The following is a 19,768-nucleotide window of genomic DNA, read 5'->3' as shown; positions in this document are numbered from 1 at the left end:
TCCAGGATTTTCCAGGTAGAGAGTATTCAGAAGTGGTTGACCATGCCCTTCTTTTGGGTGCATTCTGGGACTGTGCAGCTTGCCCAAGGCTACACAGGCTGGTCCTTCTCCCTGGAGGCACAGTGGAGAATGAAACTCTCAACTCCACAGGTTCAATACCTAAGCCACCGAACTAGCCATGGTGACCCTTTTTCAGGATTTTCCAGATAGAGAATACTCAGAAGTGGTTGACCATGCCCTTCTTCTGGGGGTGCCCTGGGACGGTGCACCTTGCCCAAGACAAAGTTTACTTGCAAGAGGTGCAAACTCTCAAACTCTGGCTCCACAGCCAGATACCTAAACCACTGAGCTGTCAGCTGGGGAGATAGCCATCAGATGAGTGGTACTTTTGATGCCACGGAAACAGCATGTGAGTGGAAGGGAAAACTGGCAAAACAAGAGCATGCCCAAACTCATTTTGATATTCTCTTCCCATTTCTGCTGCCACCATGAGGATATCTCCCCCCAGCCCTCTCGCTGTGCCCACTGAAGCAGCCTCCAAACTCTTTTTCCTTTGTAGGCTTTTAAGGATCCATAATACTCTTGCTTGCTTTTGTTGCCTCAGAAGAGCATGACTCTCTCTCTCCCTCAGTAATTAATGCTTATTTTGATTTAAAACCTGTTCTCCCCCGCAAAAAAAATTGATCCCCAAGTAGATAATGCTAAAAGTGAATATTAAAAATAACATTTTATTTTATTTTATTTTATTTATTCCATTTATACCCCGCCTATCTGGTAATTGCGACCACTCTAGGCGGCTTACAACACAAAATACAAAACAAGCATAGGAAAGGAATTCTTACAGAATTAGAAAATTCAACAAGATGGGGAACAAAAAAAAAGTCATAATAGAGACGGAAGGAAAGAAAATCAGGAATTAACTAAGGGAGTTAACAATGAAAATGCAAGGGAAGTGCAAATATTAAAATAGAGTTTTATTTACAAGCAGTTCAAAAGACATGGAAATAGAGGAGGCACTTGACAGAAGACACTTCAGCGACCTATCCTTTTGCAGCTTCCCTGCCTTTGGGGTGGAGATGAATAGCATGGAGAACACATTTAAGAAGGCAAAAGATCAGAGAAGGAGGAGAAGAGAAAGAAAAAGTTGTTGTTGAAGTTGTTGTTGCTAACCCCAAGCATAAAGGTAAAGGATCCCCTTGACATTTAGTCCAGTCATGTCCAACTCTAGGGCGCAGTGCTCATCCCCATTTCCAAGCCATAGAGCCAGCATTTGTCCGTAGACCATTTCTGTGGTCACTTGGCCAGCACGACTAGACATGGAACGCCGTGACCTTCCCACCATGGTGGTACCTATTTATCTACTCACATTTTTACATGTTGTCTAGGTTAGCAGGATCTGGGACAAGTGACGGGAGCTCACTCGGTCACGTGGATTCAATTTTATGACTGCTGGTCTTCCAAACTTGCAGCACAGAGGCTTCTGCGGTTTAAGCTGCAGCGCCACCACGCCCCTATTACCCGAAGCATACAATACCATAAAACCAAACAACTGAGTTAATGGGGCCAAAACATTTTGAAAGTGAGATAGTGATTTGTTCCCAAGTCAAGTATGGTATCATCCAAAATACCCAGAGACTAACCTGTTGTTGTCTGTATCCCTGAACCATGGTCCAGACCAAATCTTGTGGCTGGGGAACATCCCTGCTCATAAGATTTCTCCCAGGCTAATTTTATGTCTCTTCCACTTGCATCATTTTCAGCAGTACTCTTGTCATGCCATCCATACTTGACTTTGGAAAGTAGCTGTGCAGCTAGTTAAAGTTCAGGTATAAAATGAGCACACCTGCAAGGATCAGATATTCCCATAGGAGAAGTTTAGATGTCATCTAAATTAAAACAAGGACATAGAACTGAAACATAGTGGGGTAACTTATAATCCTCCAGATGTTGCTGGACTGGAATGCAAGTCAGCCTGAAACAGCAGAACCCATAGTGAGGGATCATGGGTGTTGTAGTTGAATGATATTTGGAAGGTTACAGTTCTTCACCTGTGGTGTAGCAGTACAACAGGTGTCCCTCTTAGCCCAAACACTTGATTTTTCTTTGGAACAACTAAATATGCCTTTTAAAAAGATTTGCAAAAATCTTGTGTTTTAAGTTTTGTCCAGTTTCTTTGATTTCCACCTTAATTTTTCTTATTCACTCACTGAATACTCTGTCCTTTTCCCAGCAGAGAGAGCCAAGGAAGTTTACGAAGAATTTTAAAACACAAGTTTTAAAAAGAATTATATTGATATCCATTCCTATCAAGCAGAGAGACTTTGGATTTTCTTCTCTCACTGAAATTTGTGCAGATTTTTGCGAGTTGCAAATGGCATGAATTTTCAGGACTGGAGCTTTAGGGCTTTGGGTTTTTATGATGAAAAGTTGTGTTGACGTGAGGGTTATGCTGAAAACAACTGTTTGGCTATACAAAACACAGTAGAGAATTCAGTTTATTAATACACAAAGTTTGAAATCCATTTGTTTGGCACAGACAGTTACAACTAGGGTGAAGATCTGGTGAGTCAGCTTGTCCCTAGTTCCATTGATTCAGTGGGCCTTCTCTAGTTGTGATTGAGCAAGAGGATTTCAACCAGACTGTGTTAAAAGCCCCAGCCCCTGTTTTTAGCACACATCTTCCTCTGTTGCCTGTTCTACAACCATATTTTCACATATCCTGAAAATATACAGTGGTGCCTCGCTTAACGAGTGCCTCGCTCAACGATGAATTCGCATAACGATGGCCTTTGCTGGAAATTTTGCCGCTTCACCTAACGATGTTTCCTATGGGGGATTTTTGCATAAGGATATTTGGGACCTTGCTTCACTTAACGATGACAGTTTTAGGTCCCCTGTTTCGCTTAACTTTCGCTTAATATTCTAAAATGTTAAAAAAATGTTTAAAATGCTTGGAATCATTAGTGCACCTAATAAAACCTTCGTTAAAGTAATTTGGCTTCGTTCTGAGTCTTTTTGAATTTTTGGTGATTTGAATAGGCTCCTATTGGAACGGATTAACCGGTTTTCAATGCATTCCTATGGGAAATGGTGTTTCGCTTAACGATGTTTTCACATAACGATGTTTTTAATGGAACCAATTAACATCGTTATGCGAGGCACCACTGTACTCCTGTCTTGTATCCATATCCTGAGAACATATGTTACTTCAATCTAAAAAAATCATACATATTTGCACTTACATGTTTATTTCATGTAATCTGCACTTCTATATTGTGAGAATGTTGACTTTTCCTGACATGCACATGTGTTTCTCATGTTGCTGTTTCTGCCTTTTTGAGCGATCAGCCTTTCTTCCGGATATGCTACTTTGTGCAAATCCCGATTGTGCAAATTATGGACTGCTAGTGAGGAAAAACACCCTTCTTTTTCTTGTTCTCATCTAAAGGCAAGAATTCTTACAAGGTTTGAAAAGTCTTCCTCAAACATCTTCCCAAGTTGAGAAGGCCTTAATTGAGAAAAATGACAAACTTTGTATATATTCTGCGTACCCCTGGAGAGATGGTAGTAAAAAGATGCTGGAAGTGGCCTGGAAGAATTTTTTTAAGCTGTACTGAAAAGAAATTAAGAGTTTGGGGCTCAACTCTGCTAAGAAGTAGTGTTCAATGCAACTTCTGCTGTTATGCAAGAAGATTCATGTAGGGTCAGGTTGTGTTGAACAAATTCTCCTGCATGAAGCTCAGATGAAATGCTTCAATAAAGCAGACAACAGCAGAGTAAAACCACTAAAAGAGAATATCCCTAAATTTAAGAATATCCCATCACCTTAACAGAACTTCATTTCATTTTCTTCACGTGAGTCCACTCAACCTGAGAAAAATAGGACCTCATGCTGTGAATCACTTGTGGGTTTTTTTTTGGGGGGGGGGGGAATAGTTCAGCTTCTATTCTCTTTAAGTGTGCAAAACTTCTGCCTGGCTGTAATCATTCATGACACTTGTGAAGCAGCCCACGGTTTTGAGAGTTAATGCAAATGAAACAGGACAGGAAGGCGATCCAGTATTCAACTGATCTTCTGTGCAAGTTTATTTGTGCAAGTTTACTCTCTCTCTCTCTCTCAATATCTTCTCTGAATCTCAGCATCTCTTCTCTCTCTCTCTCTTTTCTCCTCCTTAATGGTAATTAGTAGAAGAACCTAACACCAGGCAAAGAAGAGTGAACACAAACAAGACCCCCTATAGGCAGCCCGGTGCATTAATGTAAAATATGCCCAGACAACATAACTTGTCAGGGAGGATTATGTCTGTTCAGTGAATCTGCAGGGGCCTCCTTGCGCCGCCACTCAGCGTCTGGCAAGAGAGACACACGCAGAGAGAGAGTAGCCATTAGTGAGTAGCTACTGTGGCATTGATGTTTGAGCGCACTTCTGAGCCAGCCTTTGTTGCAAATATCAGTGCAGAAAGCATGCGCTGTCCCAAATCCGCTGTTACTATGAGAAATGAAGAGCTTCTTTTAAGGTAGGTGGATTCCTCTTTTGTTTTAAGGGGTGCTTTTCCAGTTGCTAGGGGCCCGTCGCAACTCAGAGATGCACTTGGTATCAAGTACTCTTCACCCGCCTTTTTTTTTTTTTTTGGCCTGTATGGGGGAGAGGAGGGATAATTTTGAGATAATAGGGATAATTTTTTTTTTTGCTTTTGTCATCTGTGGCGTTTGCAAAGCGCTAACCCCCCAGTTCCGCACCCGCTGAAACAGGAAAGCCAAACAAGAAGTAAAAAAGAGAGAGAGAGAGAGAGAAAGAAAAGCAAATCGCTCATACCTTGAAGCTTGTTCATGATGGCTCTGACATCGCTTCCTTCGTTATTATGCGCCGGGCATGAAATAAGCACGGGAAAAGACTCCATGTTAGAGGCAGTGCCCTAAATACCACTTTAATTTGAACTCACATTATATAAATAATCGCTCCAGATTTTTCAACTATATTTGACCACTCCGTGTTGGTGGAAGGGGCAGAATAAATTCATCTAATAGAAGGAAATACACGTTACGTAGATACATGGATTTATAACATTGTGGGGCGGATTGAAGAGAAAATCATGAAACAGAAGATTTTCAGAGCTAGGAAGGAAGGAAAGGAGGTGGGGAAGAAGAGCGAAAGTATCAGACTTGAGCTCAAAACTGGCACCCTGATTCCAGGGAGAAATAAACAAGTGAATGAATTGTAGCCTTTTGTCTATTTCCTAACAATCTGCAGAGTCTGTGAATACATCTTTTTGACTAACAATAGGCCAACAGAACAATAGAGATATCAAACTAGCTTAATGTACATCTGATGTTATGGTAGCTTTTTGTTTATTTGTTGCTACCCTGAGGGGAGGGAGTATATATTTTTTTTACAATCTCTGTTGCTTTTAGTTTCCTTTTATCTCCTTAGCTATGATTTCCTAAAAAGAAAATAAACATTGTTCATTGTTTCATGTACATTGTGACTTTGTTAGCCAGCACAAACTGGGAAATGCATCAGTTTGGTATACCTGAAAGTTTCTTTTAAAAAAATGATAGCCTTCCTCATACTATTATTCTGTTTGGGGTCATTTCAACTTTCTCTGCTGCTTCTATTTAAGTTTTGGGAATACACATTTTCACTATTTAATATGTCAGGATATTTAAGGAATGTTAAGTGTCAATGCATGATCTCTGAAAGCATGGCAAATAATAAGTATTCCACTTTTTGAAATACCTATGTAGAAAGATCCTACAGCATACCTACACTTCTCTGCTCAGAAGGAAGTTCTCTTGAGTTTATTAGATGCCTCCTCCACTATGTTCATAATGCTGGAGATTTTTCCAGTTCTAGATTCCTCTGGCTTCCAAGAACCTTGCAGGATATTCAGCTTTGTAAACATCAGTCTAATTTGCATGCACTTCAAAGTCTGGCTCCCCTTTGGTGTATCTGCAAAACAGGAGTGGGCGGGGTTCTTTTTGTCCATGGCAAAGTGCCTAGATTGGGAATCCCAAATGATAAAAGGTCAACAGACCCAACATCTGTTAGAAGGGATGTTTGTGTGTGTGTGTGTGTGTGTGTTTTGTTGGCATCTTTACCTGCATGTGAAAAACAACTCTCTTGCAAAGGTTTGTTTATGTTCCTCGTATCATTATTCTGTGTTTGAACTAGATTGGATGCTTCTAGCATTAATACATGGGAGCAGAGAATGGCTTCGGAACAATATGTATTTGCAGCAGTTCTTAAATGCCATTACTAAATCTCATGCACTCTTGTTTGACAGCGAGAGAATCATTTACATTGAGGAGATATGCACCCTTCGGGCCTCCACAGCTGCCTTTCTGTTAGTGCTTTAGTATAATTTAATTTAATTTAACTTTCATCTGGACAAGCATTGCAAAGTTCTGATGCGTCGCAGGCCCCCTAGCCGGTCTTCTTTAACATTTAGCTATGTTGTCTTTAGCTTTATGACAGCTGTCTCCATCACCAGGTTCTCCTCTGAGCAGAAGAGACGTAAATAGCCCAGGTCAGATTATATGCTAACATAATTCAATGGAGAACAGCCTCTTTTGGCTGAATGATGTGTCATTTTGGGTTGCTAGTAGAATCTAACAGCAGTTAGCGATGGTACTGTATCTTTCTTAAAATTAATCTCAATAGGAGAATTTGTGCTGAATTTCTTCTGTCTGTCTGTCTGTCTCTCTCTCTGTGTGTGTGTTTGTGTTTGTGTTTGTGTGTATATACACATGCATGCAAAGTAAGTATGTCAGGCTATGGAAAAAAAATGGATTGTGTCCATACAGTTTTTCCGTGTTCATACGTGCCATCAACTTGCCTCTGACTTTATGGATGGCCCTCTGAATGAGCAGTGTCCTGCCCCTCAACATTTTAGGGTCCATACATTTTGGGGTTAACTCTCATAATTCCACTGTTTGTGTATTCTGCATAATCAAGGCATAGTTTCTTAGTTTCTTCAGCATTGCCATAATTATATCCTGTCTTGTCGAATGCTGTTCCTTTGACTGCTTTTTGAAAAGAAAACTACCTTTGAGTCGTTTCCATACCAAACACAAATTGCCTTATCTGTGATCCTGAATAGTTTTAGGCTACATGAAAAGTTCTGTCTTTTTTTTGCTATTAAAAAAGAAAAAAACCCGATGCGTGTGGTTTTATGCTTCAACAGATAGTTTTGCCGTGTACCGGAGCCATTAATTGATCCCTTGGATAATAATCGATGAAAGACATCAACCCACAGGTTACAAATGTGGGTCTTAAATAAGAATTTAATCAGGTCTCTCAACAGTTTTCAATAGTAATTGTGTTAGTTTGGACAAATCTGTGTGTGTGTGTATTGATGAGATTAATGAGGACAAGCTCACCTGAATGTTTCCTATTTCCGTCTTCAGTTGTGTGGGTGCTGCCTGTTTATTTCAGTGATGCATAGGCAAGAGAAGTCTGGTGGGTACCAAATACTATCACCTCCAGTTTCTTTGTTCAGAGAAAGTCATTATTTTCCTGTGTGAGGAAAAGAAAGCAGAGTGGTCTTGCTCTCCCGTAATACAGGAACCTTAAATCAGCTAAAGAAACAGATTCATAGTAGATCCATGGCAGTTACTTGTTCACACAAGCCTTGTGGAATTCACTTCTGGGTTGATGGCTATCAGATTAGATGGCTTTTTTTAAAAAAAAAAATGATACAGGGGAATAGAGGATTTACCCTGTCACTGGATTTTTCACATGGCAGCTGACTGGAAGTGCTATGTGCAGGAGCAGTATACCTGAGAACCCTTGGAGATTCTTTGCTGCCAGTCAGAACAGAGAACGCTGAACTAGATAGAACCAATGACTTTCCTTTATTTGATGCTACCTAGTTTTGGAATTATTGCGTTGGAGGTGTTGCAACAACTCCCTTGTAGGCAAAGGGAGGCAGCAGAATATGGGGCCATGAAAGGTCAGCAAAACTACAGTACCATAATCTGATGTTATTCCATTTTTACAGTTAAACACTGAGAGAGGCACTTGAAGGATCATAGTTGGCCTGGGTTACTATGTGCTTTGATCAGAGTTGAATAGGGTCGCCCACTCTGGACCAACCCTGCTCTATATCCATGAGTGCTTCAAGGTTTTCTTGAACTAGGAAGTGAACTAACCTGGTATCTTGCACGTCTGCTCAATCTAACCAGTATGTTTCGCAGTTCCTCAACAAAAGCCCATTGTCAGCTAGTTAGGATGCTTGGCTATGGCTCCTCGGTTGCCCGTTCAAACCACTGCACTGGTGCACATACTTCTAAATGGCTTCCCAGAGAAAGTAGCTCTCTAGCTCCCACTGCATGAAAGGTATGGGGGTGAATCAAGTTCACTACATTCAAACCTGCTCTTCTATGTTGGGATTGTCATGCTGATGGGAGAGATTCTTCGAGTGGTTTTCTAGGGATTATATCCCACCGATATTCTTAATTGAAGTAGACTGCCAGATGAGATGAATTTAGTGGCAGGTGCTGTTCAAAAAGTTTGATTCATGCCCCATCTCTAGTTCAGTTGGGCATTAGTCCTAGAAGCTCACCTCCCGAAGCCTTGATTCAGCTTGTTGTGCCAAATATCTCTATCCAGTTTAATGAGCACAACTAGAGTAGGCACATTGAATCAAGGGAAATACAAAAGAGTTGACTAGCTAAATCCTCATTGTTTCAATGGACTTACGCTGGATGTCACTCACTATGCTAAGCAACAGGATTTCAGCCATTCTGGCTTTGTGGGTGATGTCTGGATGATGGAATTAATTTTTTGCAAGCATGCAACGTGAGCCGATGTGCTCCAGCACCTCCTGGACTGATGTTAGGATGGAAGAGCAGGTGGCCTTCAGATTGTCAACTTCTTCTCCAAATTTTGCAGTGGAGTTTTTCGTTCAAAAACAAACAAGCAGAAACTAGCAAAAACTCCACCAGAATACATTTAAAACTCATCTTTGGAGATAAAATGTTTTCATATTGACATATCTTAGGAGAAATGCATTCAGAAGAGTGTGTTTTATAAGAGGGGGAAGCATCCAAAGCTATGCATGTACGTGTCTTTTCAAAACATTTTTCTCCCATAAGGGCCATAAGCACAATAGAAAGATTCGAAGCTTGGAAAAGTTACTTTTTCAAGGCTGATGTCCAAAAGGAGTTGAGAGGTTGAATGACTGGAATGGGACTTGTTAAATCACAACATTAACGTGAAACCCAGTGGTTCTATGCCTCTCCTCTAGCTAATATTATTTATCTGAGAGAAATAATAATTTATCTCATAAATTTATCTTATTATAAAAAATAATAAAACTCAAAACTTCTAAACAGGGCCACTGCCCACATAGATCTTTTGCCCGAAAAGTGAAAATAAAGGAAATGCCTCATTTTTGGGGTCCCTATGCTATAATCTGAGAAAATTACAGCGTGGGGACCTCGTGGCGCAGTGGTTAAACTGCTGTACTGCAGCCAAAATTCTTCTCACAACCCGGGTTCAGTCCCAGGTAGCTGGCTCAAGGTTCACTCAGCCTTCCATCCTTCAAAGGTCAATAAATTGAAGTCCCAGCTCTTGGGGGGGGGGGCAATGTGTAGCCTGCATAAATATATTGTAAATCATCCAGAGAGCTTTAAGTGCTATGGGGCAGGATATAAGCAGCATGGTTTACTTTGCTTGTGCAGGTATTCATCCTGCTCAAATAAGAGCTAAATGGGAGACCTGAATGGGTGCATACCCCCTGTCTTCCCCTCAGTCCCCTCACTTTTCAGCACCTTGGGGATATTCCCAAGGGGACATGTTCACTCACGTAAATGGGGAAGAAATTTGGAAAAAAAATGAATGAGTGATGGGAAAATTCTGTAACAAGTAACAGCAATGAGTTGTCTTTAAAAAAACATGGTGGTGAGAGATGGCTTTAGATGAAGGCCACTACAAGACTGTTTCTATCTTCTTAGGACCACGCTGCTCGGTCACATCAAGCTGGCGTGAATGCAACAGCAGTTTAACCACATGGGAGAGCTGCTCAGGGTCTCACAGAAACATGGCTTTTCCTTGGCTGAGTTGGGCAAGGCCTTTAAAACTGACCCACGTTCCAACAGCTCTGAGGCTTGCTTACCACCATAGCCTATTCGGACTTTGCTGTATGGCTGGTCTTGTCCCTGTTATGAGATGTGTGTGTGTGTGCTGTCAAGTTGATTCTGACTTATGGTGACCCTTTTCAGGGGTTTCTAGGTAGAGAGTACTCAGATGTGGTTTATCATGCCTTTCTTCTGGGGGCACCTAAAATAATAGAATAATGGAGTTGGAAGGGGCCTATAAGGCCATCGAATCCAACCCCCCCTCCCTGCTCAAGACAGGAACCCAAATCAAAGCAGATCGGACAGAGGGTTGTCCGATTTTCTCTCGAATGTCTCCAGGATTCCCTGAAATTCAGCCAGAATATGGCTCCCTGTAGTTCAGCCCATTATTACGTGTCCTGCACAACGTCTGGGTCTCTACAGCTTGCCCACGGCTACACAGGCAGGCTCTTCTCCCTGGAGGCCCAGTGGGGAATCAAACTCCCAACTCTGGGTCTACAGCCAGATACCCCACTCACTGAGCTATATAGCCAGCTGTAATGATATGAGATTTGAATTGTGCTGAAGGCGACTCTGGACTGCAAAGAGAACAAACCTATCCATTCTGAAGGAAATCAACCCTGAGTGTTCACTGGAAGGACAGATCCTGAAGCTGAGGCTTCAATACTTTGGCCATCTCATGAGAAGAGAAGACTCCCTGGAAAAGACCCTGATGTTTGTAAAATGTGAGGGCAAGAGGAGAAGGGGACAACAGAGGATGAGATGGATGGACAATGTCACCGAAGCGACCAACATGAATTTGACACAACTCCAGGAGGCAGTGGAAGATAGGAGGGCCTGGCGTTCTCTGGTCCATGGGGTCACAAAGAGTCAGACATAACAACTAAACAACAACAATGAGATGAGAGAGCCATTTCAATGAGATGCATCTTTTCCTTCAGCCAACTGCCCCCCTCCCCATATCAAATTGAAGGATATACAAAATTGCAAGCTGTGCCCAATGGACTGAATGTGGAAGAGTGTGTGTGTGTGTGTGTGTGTGTGTGTGTGTGTGTGTGTGTGTGTGTGTGTGTGTGTGTGTGTGTGTGTGTGTGTGTGTGTTTTGGGGGGGCAAAAACAAAAGGAGATGTCTGGATTAATATTCATATGTGAGTCTTTACTTTCGAGGGTAACATACACTTGGCTACTTAAGAAGTCATTCAGGAGTGAATCAATAGTAATTACTGTAATCAGGAGGGCTAATTAGCTGACGATGAGACTGATGGAAAGTTCATTGCTTTACAGCCCCAGAAACACCTAAGTTGATGAAGCCTGGAGGCAAGGAGGGTGCTGTAAATGGAGAGGTTTGGTTTTTGATCCGCTTTCTGAAGAAGCGGCTCTTTAAAAGGGAAAGAACAGAGTGAAGGCTTTGCCTAGGATCGCCAAATCTCTGTTTCTCCTCCATGTTGGCTTTGCAGGTATTCGGTCACTACTCTGTCCCTTCCTAGATTTTCTGATTTGTTTTTAAAAATGCCAAAATACACATTTAACCTCTATGCATGCTCCTTGTCAAATAGGTCATTGTAGATATGTTTCCCATGAAGTTACATTTGTGTATGTACTTTAAGGTGCACATCGTCTCTTAAGACATATTCCGTTCTGTGTACATTTTTTTCAGAGCTGAGAACTGCATCACAAGATATAAAGAAGACTGACTGGGATCAACCTATTACTTTGAAAGGTGTAAATTAGATTGGCTCAATCAAAAATGCAGACCAGTCAAAATTATCTATAGTCTCTTTCTTGGTGTGGAGTTGTTCACATTGTGCTTTCCTAGTGTTAGCTGAAACATGTTACTTTTATTGATTTATTAATCTTATTTATAGGCCATTTTTCTCCCAATAAGGGGATTCAAGGTGGTGAATAATAGCTAAAACCAGGATACATGGTGCTGAAGACCTTACATCACTGGGACAGGTATCGTGAATACTAATGATAGAGGTGCCACTTATTGTAAGCATAAGTAAATAACTTGGTACGTCTGTCTCTCCCCATCAAATTTTGTCCATTTTATTTAGCACTCTTAAACATTACTTACATGTTTCTGCTACCTATTTATCACCCCATAGGGCTTAAAGCAAATCTCTGGGTGGTTCACAATTTAATGATGCCGGTCACTCATTTTTCTGACCTCAGAAGGATAGAAGGCTGAGTTAACCTTGTACCAACAACCGGACCCTGTTGGGATCGAACTCAGATCATAAGTAGAATCTTGACTGCAGTACTGCAGTTAGCCACTGTGCCAGAAGGTTTTGGACTTTTCTATGAGAGAAAAATCGGCTCCCATCTGTAGTAGCCATATATAGCATCCTTTAATACTACAGGTCTGTAGCCAGAGAGCTTCTATTGTATTATAGGGTGACCTATGGCTTTTTGTTTTGCTTCAGGGAATCAAATACTGTAGTGAAATAATTTTTTAAAAGCTGAGAAAGGCAACATGTTTGAGATAATTAGTTTGCTTAAATTAGTGCAAAGCCTTGCCAATTTAAAAAGTTTAAAGTACCATGTGCTTGTGAATCATGCCACTGATTACTGCTGTAGCAATAATAGTTAATGCTTGAATATCATTGTTATATATTCAAGGCTGCTGTCATTCATTATCCAGTTTAATTTTTCCATGTTATTTTCACCCATTTTCCAGAGAGGGCGATGGAGGCTAGGAGAGAGTGGCATACCTAAAACCACTTTAATGATTTCAGGGCAAACTAAGTCTTAAGTTCAGTCAGATAAGCCTTTTGCCTGCACTGTAATATAGTTACAGCACTATTTTGCAAACCAGAGAGAGGGGAAAAAAGAACATTCTCAGAACATTTGTTTTGATAACTCTATATTCTAATAAGGCATTCAGATCTTTGAGAGCTGGTCCTTAAGTAGCCAAAATGGCCTCATCTGTTTTCCAGAAGGAAGTACTGGAGGACCTGAGGAAAACCCGAGTTACATAAGTATAAACGATTGTAAATAATTAATTGATGGACGTATGAAGAAAACCTTTAAGAGGAGAAGGTGACTCAACATTCAGTGCGACTAAACATGCATGTTGGCCACAGAACGTTGGACATCCTATAGGGGAATGGAGAATGTAGTTTTCTAGAAAAGGATGTGGTGGGGTTCCACATTCAAATATGTTTTTAAAAGGGAGGCTGATATCCTTTTCAAATAGCAGCCCTAATTCGAATTGAACAGACTCCTTTGTAGGTACCGGCCGCATTTAGAAGGACACAGATAATACAAAGTCTCTTAATACAAGCATCTAGTGAGACGAGGCATGGCTGGGCTTTGCTGTTATTATTGTTTTTATGTGTATGTTTTGACATGGTTTTCAATGAAGAATGTAGAGCCCGAAAGGGTTTTCTTTGAGCTCAGGCGGTTAAAATCTGAGCCATCCTCTTTCGAGGAGTGGTGTTTCTTGCGCTCTAATATTGGTTAAAGATGATCAAGCCCCAGTTGCTATTTATCTTTGCGATTGCTTTCCAGTGACTGTTTTACGGCCTCCAACACATTGACACATTATGTCAGCTGTATAAAAGGTAACTGGAAATGGCAGCTGGCAAGAGAGAGGATGTCGCCCTGTCTGGAATGAAATGGATTAACAGGGCAGCAGGGGAGATGCTGGCAGGGTGGCCTGTTTTGGCTCAACCTGCCGGAGGATTGGCTGCCGAGGAGAGCGATGAGTCACTGAGGTTCATAAAAGATGGCAGAGGAAAGAGAAATTGGCATAATCCCTCCTTAATGCCAGCGGGGTGGCAAAACTTGAGTGTTGATTCTCGGTTTTTACGCCCTTCTTTTCCTTCAGAATTTCCTCCCCTTCTCTTCTCAGTTATTCCATTTTTTCCGCTTGGAGTCCATTATTAAGGAACTCAGCACCACCAGCTGCAGCCTTAGGATGAAGACAGACATGGTTCTTAAGCTCCAGCGGGCTCCCCACTCACAGCGTCAATGCAGCTTCCTTCCAGCTTTGCAAACAGGGGTGGAGATTTTCAAAGAATTGTCACTGATATTACACAGATTAGATACAAGCCAGGAACACTTTAGATTCCAGAACTGACAATGTGACCAGACAGCAGATAGATCCAGCAAATGGTATATGTTTGAAAAGCAGAGGTGGAAAAAAATTGCATTATTTAACCTGTGCACTAAAAGTGGAGGTTGGTTGTAGCCAGTTGGAGAAATGGATCCAGGCAAAACATCCACCAAAAAAGTGCGTGCGCGCACGTGCGCACACACACACACACACACACACACACACACACACACACACACACACACACACACACACACACACACACACACACACACACACACACACACACACACACACACACACACACTGTTGGGGAGATTTTGTTCCATTAAAATGGTGTGTACAAGCCAGGCGTGGGGAGTTAGATTTCCCATTGGATTTCCGTAAAAGGGGCTGGATTTGATGAGCCATAGTGTCCCTTCCAAGATGTTGATGACATTGATGATGATAAAAAGGAAATACACTGGTGCAAAGAAAGGAGGAGAACATCCTATGCAGACTGTGTGCATCCATGCCCCCTTTGTATATGTCCCAACTTAGTGGCTCAGTCTCAGGGAAAACAGTCATGAGGGCATACGGTGCAACACATGGCCTTTGAGTGGCTGAAAAGCCCTCCTTCTTTACAGTCCGCCTGGCAACTGTACAGATTATGCTTTGATTGCCATGAACAAGGGAAAGGTAGCATTTATATGCAATAGGTACATCAACAAAGAGTTCCTGTCACATTCTGCTACCAAATGGCCTAAGGTGCTTTAAACCACACATGTTGGGTCTAGCGCATGAGTCTGTCTTTAGGTGCAAGAGAAGAGGGTAGAGTGTAAGGTCTCGAGGACACTCATCAGCAGCGCTCATGCTTTGTGTTTACACAGATCAGGAATAGACAAAGTCATCCATTTTGTTTTTTCTCTCTTCTTTATTTTCAGTTTGTTTCCTCTTGGTTTTAGACCAGCTTGTGAATCTCTTTAAAAAAAATATTGCACACACATTTTTAGGGGGCCTGTCTCATAATATCTACACTTTGGTATACAGTTGTGCCTCACATGCACGTTTTTGAAAATAATTCCCCCTAACGTAGTGCATTTTACCAGCGGTTCCCAACTATGGGTTCCCTAGATGTTCTTGGACAACAACTCCCAGAAATCCAAGCCAGCACAACTTGTGGTGAAGGCTTCTGGGAGTTGTAGTCCAAGGACACCTGGGGACCCAAGGTTGGGAACCAACGGGGCATACTGTTTTCACTTGTGAATGTATTTCTGGGTGCAATTCCCCTGATACACAATTTTGTATACTTGTTTTCTTATTGGAGATGAACATTGCAAAGTTCAGAGGAGTGTGAATGCTGAAGGGTAACTATTTCTGCACTGCTTCAGTGGGGACAAGTTTATGTAGTGTTTCTCACACCTAACAAGAACTGTTACTGAATTTTGCTTTTCTTATCCTTGAGTGCTAGGATAAGGGAATTTGATGTTCTTCCTCAGCGGTGAGAGCAGCAAGGAATTAGCTTCCTCTCTCAGTGAAATACTCGCATCAGGAAGATTGATAATCTGCAGAACAAATGGCAAATTTTACACAGACTTGTATCATTTGCAGAGGATGTCATATCTCAGTAAAGCACTGAATGGTTTGCTTGTATCTTTCTTTACAATCAGCCAGCCTTTGAGTGCTTCCTGCCATCGTATTTGCTTTTTGCCAAAGAAGAACACAAGAGATATTTTGTACAAAGTACAGAAACCTTGAAGGTGTGGGGATGGGAGGAAGGTCTCTTTGATTTGGCTCTTGGCTTAGAGATGAAGAGTCTTCTGGGAATTTAAAATGCCTTGTTAAAATGTCTCATCATGTCAAGACTGATTTGAAGAGAATGAGGAATTTAGTGAGTATTCTTTCTATCTCTACTTGACATCTGATTTTAAAGGAATTCTAGAAGCAGGGCTTGGAACACATCCATCCTTTGAATTTGGAAAGTTGCCTCCGGCTAGAGTATATGGCCAAAGGGACAGATTGTGTGCCACGGACTAAGACAGCCCCATAAGCACACAAGGCCACTTAAAGAGTCGTGAGGACGGCAAAGGCGAACAATTGTGTTAAATGAAATAATCATGGTTTGGGAAGAGTTACCCTGAATGCAGTTTTAGGACTGGAAACAATCCTCACTAAATTTCTCATTCTCATTGATTCCAACTGACTTGATATGATGGGACATTTCGGCGAGACCTTATAATGCCTGCGATTCCTTACCTCCAGACTATTTTTCTCCTGGAAGGACTGTCAAATTTGTATATCGTGCCTTTCCCTTAGAGAAGCACTTCCCTAAGGTAAGCATCCTTTAGGTAAGCATCAAAGGAAAAGCTGGTTGTTGATTCTTAAGAAAGTTGCCACCAAGGCATTCAGCAACTTGGTTCCTACATGAAGCAACAATCAAAATAATTTCAGCCAACTGGCGTTTTGCGAAAATTTAGTTTTGTGCAGAATGGGCTCTCTCTCTCTTTTGCGCAAAACATCATTTTCTCATTTTCCCCAATGTGAGAATGCTCTTGAAGGCAGAAGGAAATTCCCCACCATTTTCACCCAGACGGAGAAGGTGGTTACACAGTTGTGCCCGCTACAGCCAGTTTATATACGTATTTATGTTTTCTTCTAGTGTATTGATGGACATGATGCTTTATGGAGTACAAGGAATGGGTCTTTCTGCAAGTAACGTAGAGTCTGAAATTCCGCACAGGGAAGACAACACAGGAAAGGGAGGGAACTGAGAGCATAAACAGGGAAGCAGTAGGTTTGGTGGCAAGTTTCAGTCAAATGCAGGAGACTGAAGGTCAAAGACTTCATTTAAAAAATAGGGCTTTGGAAAGAGATTTTTATGAAGTGGGAGGAGTGGTATTGCACAGAAGCCCTGGGAAGCACGTGTATAGAACGGGAATCTCTCTCTACTGCCAACTTTGGCTAACAACATCAATCTAGGGCAGGCCTCCCATTTAGTCTCGGCTTCCCATCCCATAAAAATTAATAAGGAAAAAAAAAGACAGAGTTCTATGCAGTCATGTCCTGTTTCTAAAAAAGAACTTTTTGAGTTAAGGTTTAAATGGCCACTGTCATCTGCACCAGAGTCATCTGGAGGTGCTGTTTCTCATTGGGTTTGGGTCATGGGAAGGTCAAAATTCTAGTCGGCTGGAGTCCACTGGGGTCAAAATAGCTCCTGGAACTTCAGAATTTGCTCACTCCTGATCTAAGGAGGATGTGCTCATTGTGACTTTTTGAGCTGGAGATGCTATGGACTGAACAGGAGACTTTGCGCATGCACGGCCAATGTTCTACCGCTATGGTGTGATCTCTCTTCGAAAGTGCCTTTTTTTTTTTTTTTTTGGCTAGTTGCATGGGCTTCTATCAGGTATGACGGCAACCCTTTTCATCATGCTCATAAAAAATATGTCTGTCTTGGAAAGCCGGAGGGATAACTGCTTTCACGCAGTGAATGGGTCCTGGCTGAGTTGACTCAAAGCACCATCAAGAGGATGGGCAAACATTGTGTACACTTGGAGCAGATTTCCAAAGGAGGAAGTTGTCGTGGATGAGCAGCTGGAAAGTGTGAGTGATTACTTAAATAAGACAGGAATAATAAATAGAGAAGAAAGTGAATCAGAGGGTTTTTGCTAGTTACTGGGGAAGAGAGGGGGGGAAACTATATTTTGTATTCACGAAGGCTTTCACGGCCGGGATCTAATGCTTGTTGTGGGTTTTTCGGTGTCTTTGGCTGTGTTCTGAAGGTTGTTCTTCCTAACGTTTCGCCAGTCTCTGTGGCCGGCATCTTCAGAGGACAGCACTGTCCTCTGAAGATACCGGCCACAGAGACTGGAGAAACGTTAGGAAGAACAACCTTCAGAACATGGCCAAAGAGACGGAAAAAAACCCACAACAACCAAACTATATTTTGTTCTGAAATTGTAAGCTCATGATTATTTCGGTGCATTCTTTTCATGTGCATGACAAACTGATAGCACATATAAAATAGACAATATGCACAATGATCTGCCCAACCCTAGGGATGTGCTTATCTTTAAAGTCTGCAACCATGAACTGCTTCCCTTTCCTACCGCCATGTCTGGTTCATGCCAACTTTATAGCATATTTGTTTTTGTTTTGTTTTGTTTGTGGGATGAAATCTGTTCTCCTGTTTTGTATAGCTGGTTTTGTTTTTTCCCCCAAAGATTGATATTATTTTGGTTAGTTTTCAGTTCGTATGCCCTAGCTGCTTGTTCTACATCTTGCCTCATTATTGTACCAATATTGTTTCTTCTGAATGTTGTGTCTCCATAGTAGTAAAGCATGTTGTAATTATCTGATTGGAAATTCCTATTCTCGTGTGTTTTAGTTCTCCCATACCAAGCATTCCTGTGTGAAACATTCAGTCTCTTCTTCTCCAATTTCATGATTACTTGCATTTTGTATTCCAGTTATATACCCCATTTAGCATTGGACTTTCTTTTATCTCTGTGCACATCGACTGCTAGACATCCTTTTAGGATCTAGTTGTTTCATTAGTGACAGCAGTATCCGTATTTGTCCTTTTCTCCTCTCGGTAGCTGATGTCCCTTCCAACCTGGTAGTTTCATTTTTGGCAATATCTCTTCTTTCATTTCAGGTTGCCTCGTCATAGGTTTTCAGGCCCCTCATTATGTTAAGATGTGAATCCAAGAGAAGGCAAAATGCTAGACTATGTTTAACATTCAGATAATAATTACTAAGTGTGGGTGTAAAGGTATGGACAAAACTTGCCAGTGTTTTGTTCCTGATCTAAAACACTCAGTTTGGATGTATGAAAACAGTCTGTTATAGATTTTAGTTAAGAACCAGATTGGGATGGACACCCCTCAAAAGCAGCCAGTTTAATAGTTCTTTAATAATTGTAAGTGCTTTGGGCATTTCGTGGTGAGGAAAAGCATTCCTCTTAAGAAAATGTAGTGATTTTTAACTCAAGGGAAACACTGAGGAAGCAAAAAAAAAAAGAAAGAAATTTCGAAAGACAGGCATAATATCTTAAGACAGATCCCACACATCCTTACGAAGCTCGTGCACTGTTTCACAGTCTATTCAACTGCATGGTAGTAATCTCTTGTTGGTGGTGATTTTTAACCACTAAGTGCTTGGGCAGAAAATTGGATTTTAATGGTTGGATTTTTAGATAGTGGCACATTTTTACACTCTTCCCGTAATAATTGAAATTATACAATAAACTTGGTCACATTATTGCAGTATAATACGCTAAACAACTTGTGGCCATTATGGTTAATGAAACTGTTTACGATGATTAATTTGAAGTGAGTGGAATTAAAGGGGAAGGGGAAGAAGAGAGAAACCAACCAGGGGAAAAGGTCTATTGGCTAATTCTGTGGTTCTCTGGAAACACCGTCAAGGAATACGATCTAACCAAAGTTTGAGTGCTATGAAATTCTGTTGGTTTCAATAGGAAGGACTTAAGCTCAGGGTTAAGTTTCAGACTGAAATCAGTGGAACTTTGTCCTATTATTTTTAAAAGGGACAGTGTCCTGGATCATATTTTAGAGGGAAAGTCTTATTACAACATCATGCCCTCAAGTTGATTGCAACTGATGGCAATTCTCCCAGGGTTTTCTA

The 19,768-nt window shown here is 41.4% G+C and overlaps 1 protein-coding gene across 28 annotated transcripts in view; it reads left to right on the top strand.

Annotated features, from left to right (window-relative positions):
* Positions 1-19,768, top strand: part of CELF2 (CUGBP Elav-like family member 2) — a 607,596-nt gene that overhangs the window by 182,070 nt on the left and 405,758 nt on the right. For 26 of the 28 annotated variants that reach the window (XM_078376463.1, XM_078376461.1, XM_078376459.1 and 23 more), the window contains exon 1: positions 143-4,517. The exons of the other annotated variants lie outside the window; for them this stretch is intronic. In XM_078376463.1, the coding sequence (XP_078232589.1) occupies positions 4,411-4,517 (107 nt within the window). In that variant the 5' untranslated portion in view covers positions 143-4,410. Of the gene's footprint in view, positions 1-142; positions 4,518-19,768 lie in introns of those variants that run through there. 28 annotated transcript variants of the gene reach the window in all.

This window comes from Pogona vitticeps, chromosome 5, assembly GCF_051106095.1.
Source record: "Pogona vitticeps strain Pit_001003342236 chromosome 5, PviZW2.1, whole genome shotgun sequence".
Classification (NCBI taxonomy): domain Eukaryota; kingdom Metazoa; phylum Chordata; class Lepidosauria; order Squamata; family Agamidae; genus Pogona; species Pogona vitticeps.
Note: the sequence above shows the minus strand (reverse complement) of the source record. Positions and strands in the feature narration are given on the sequence as shown.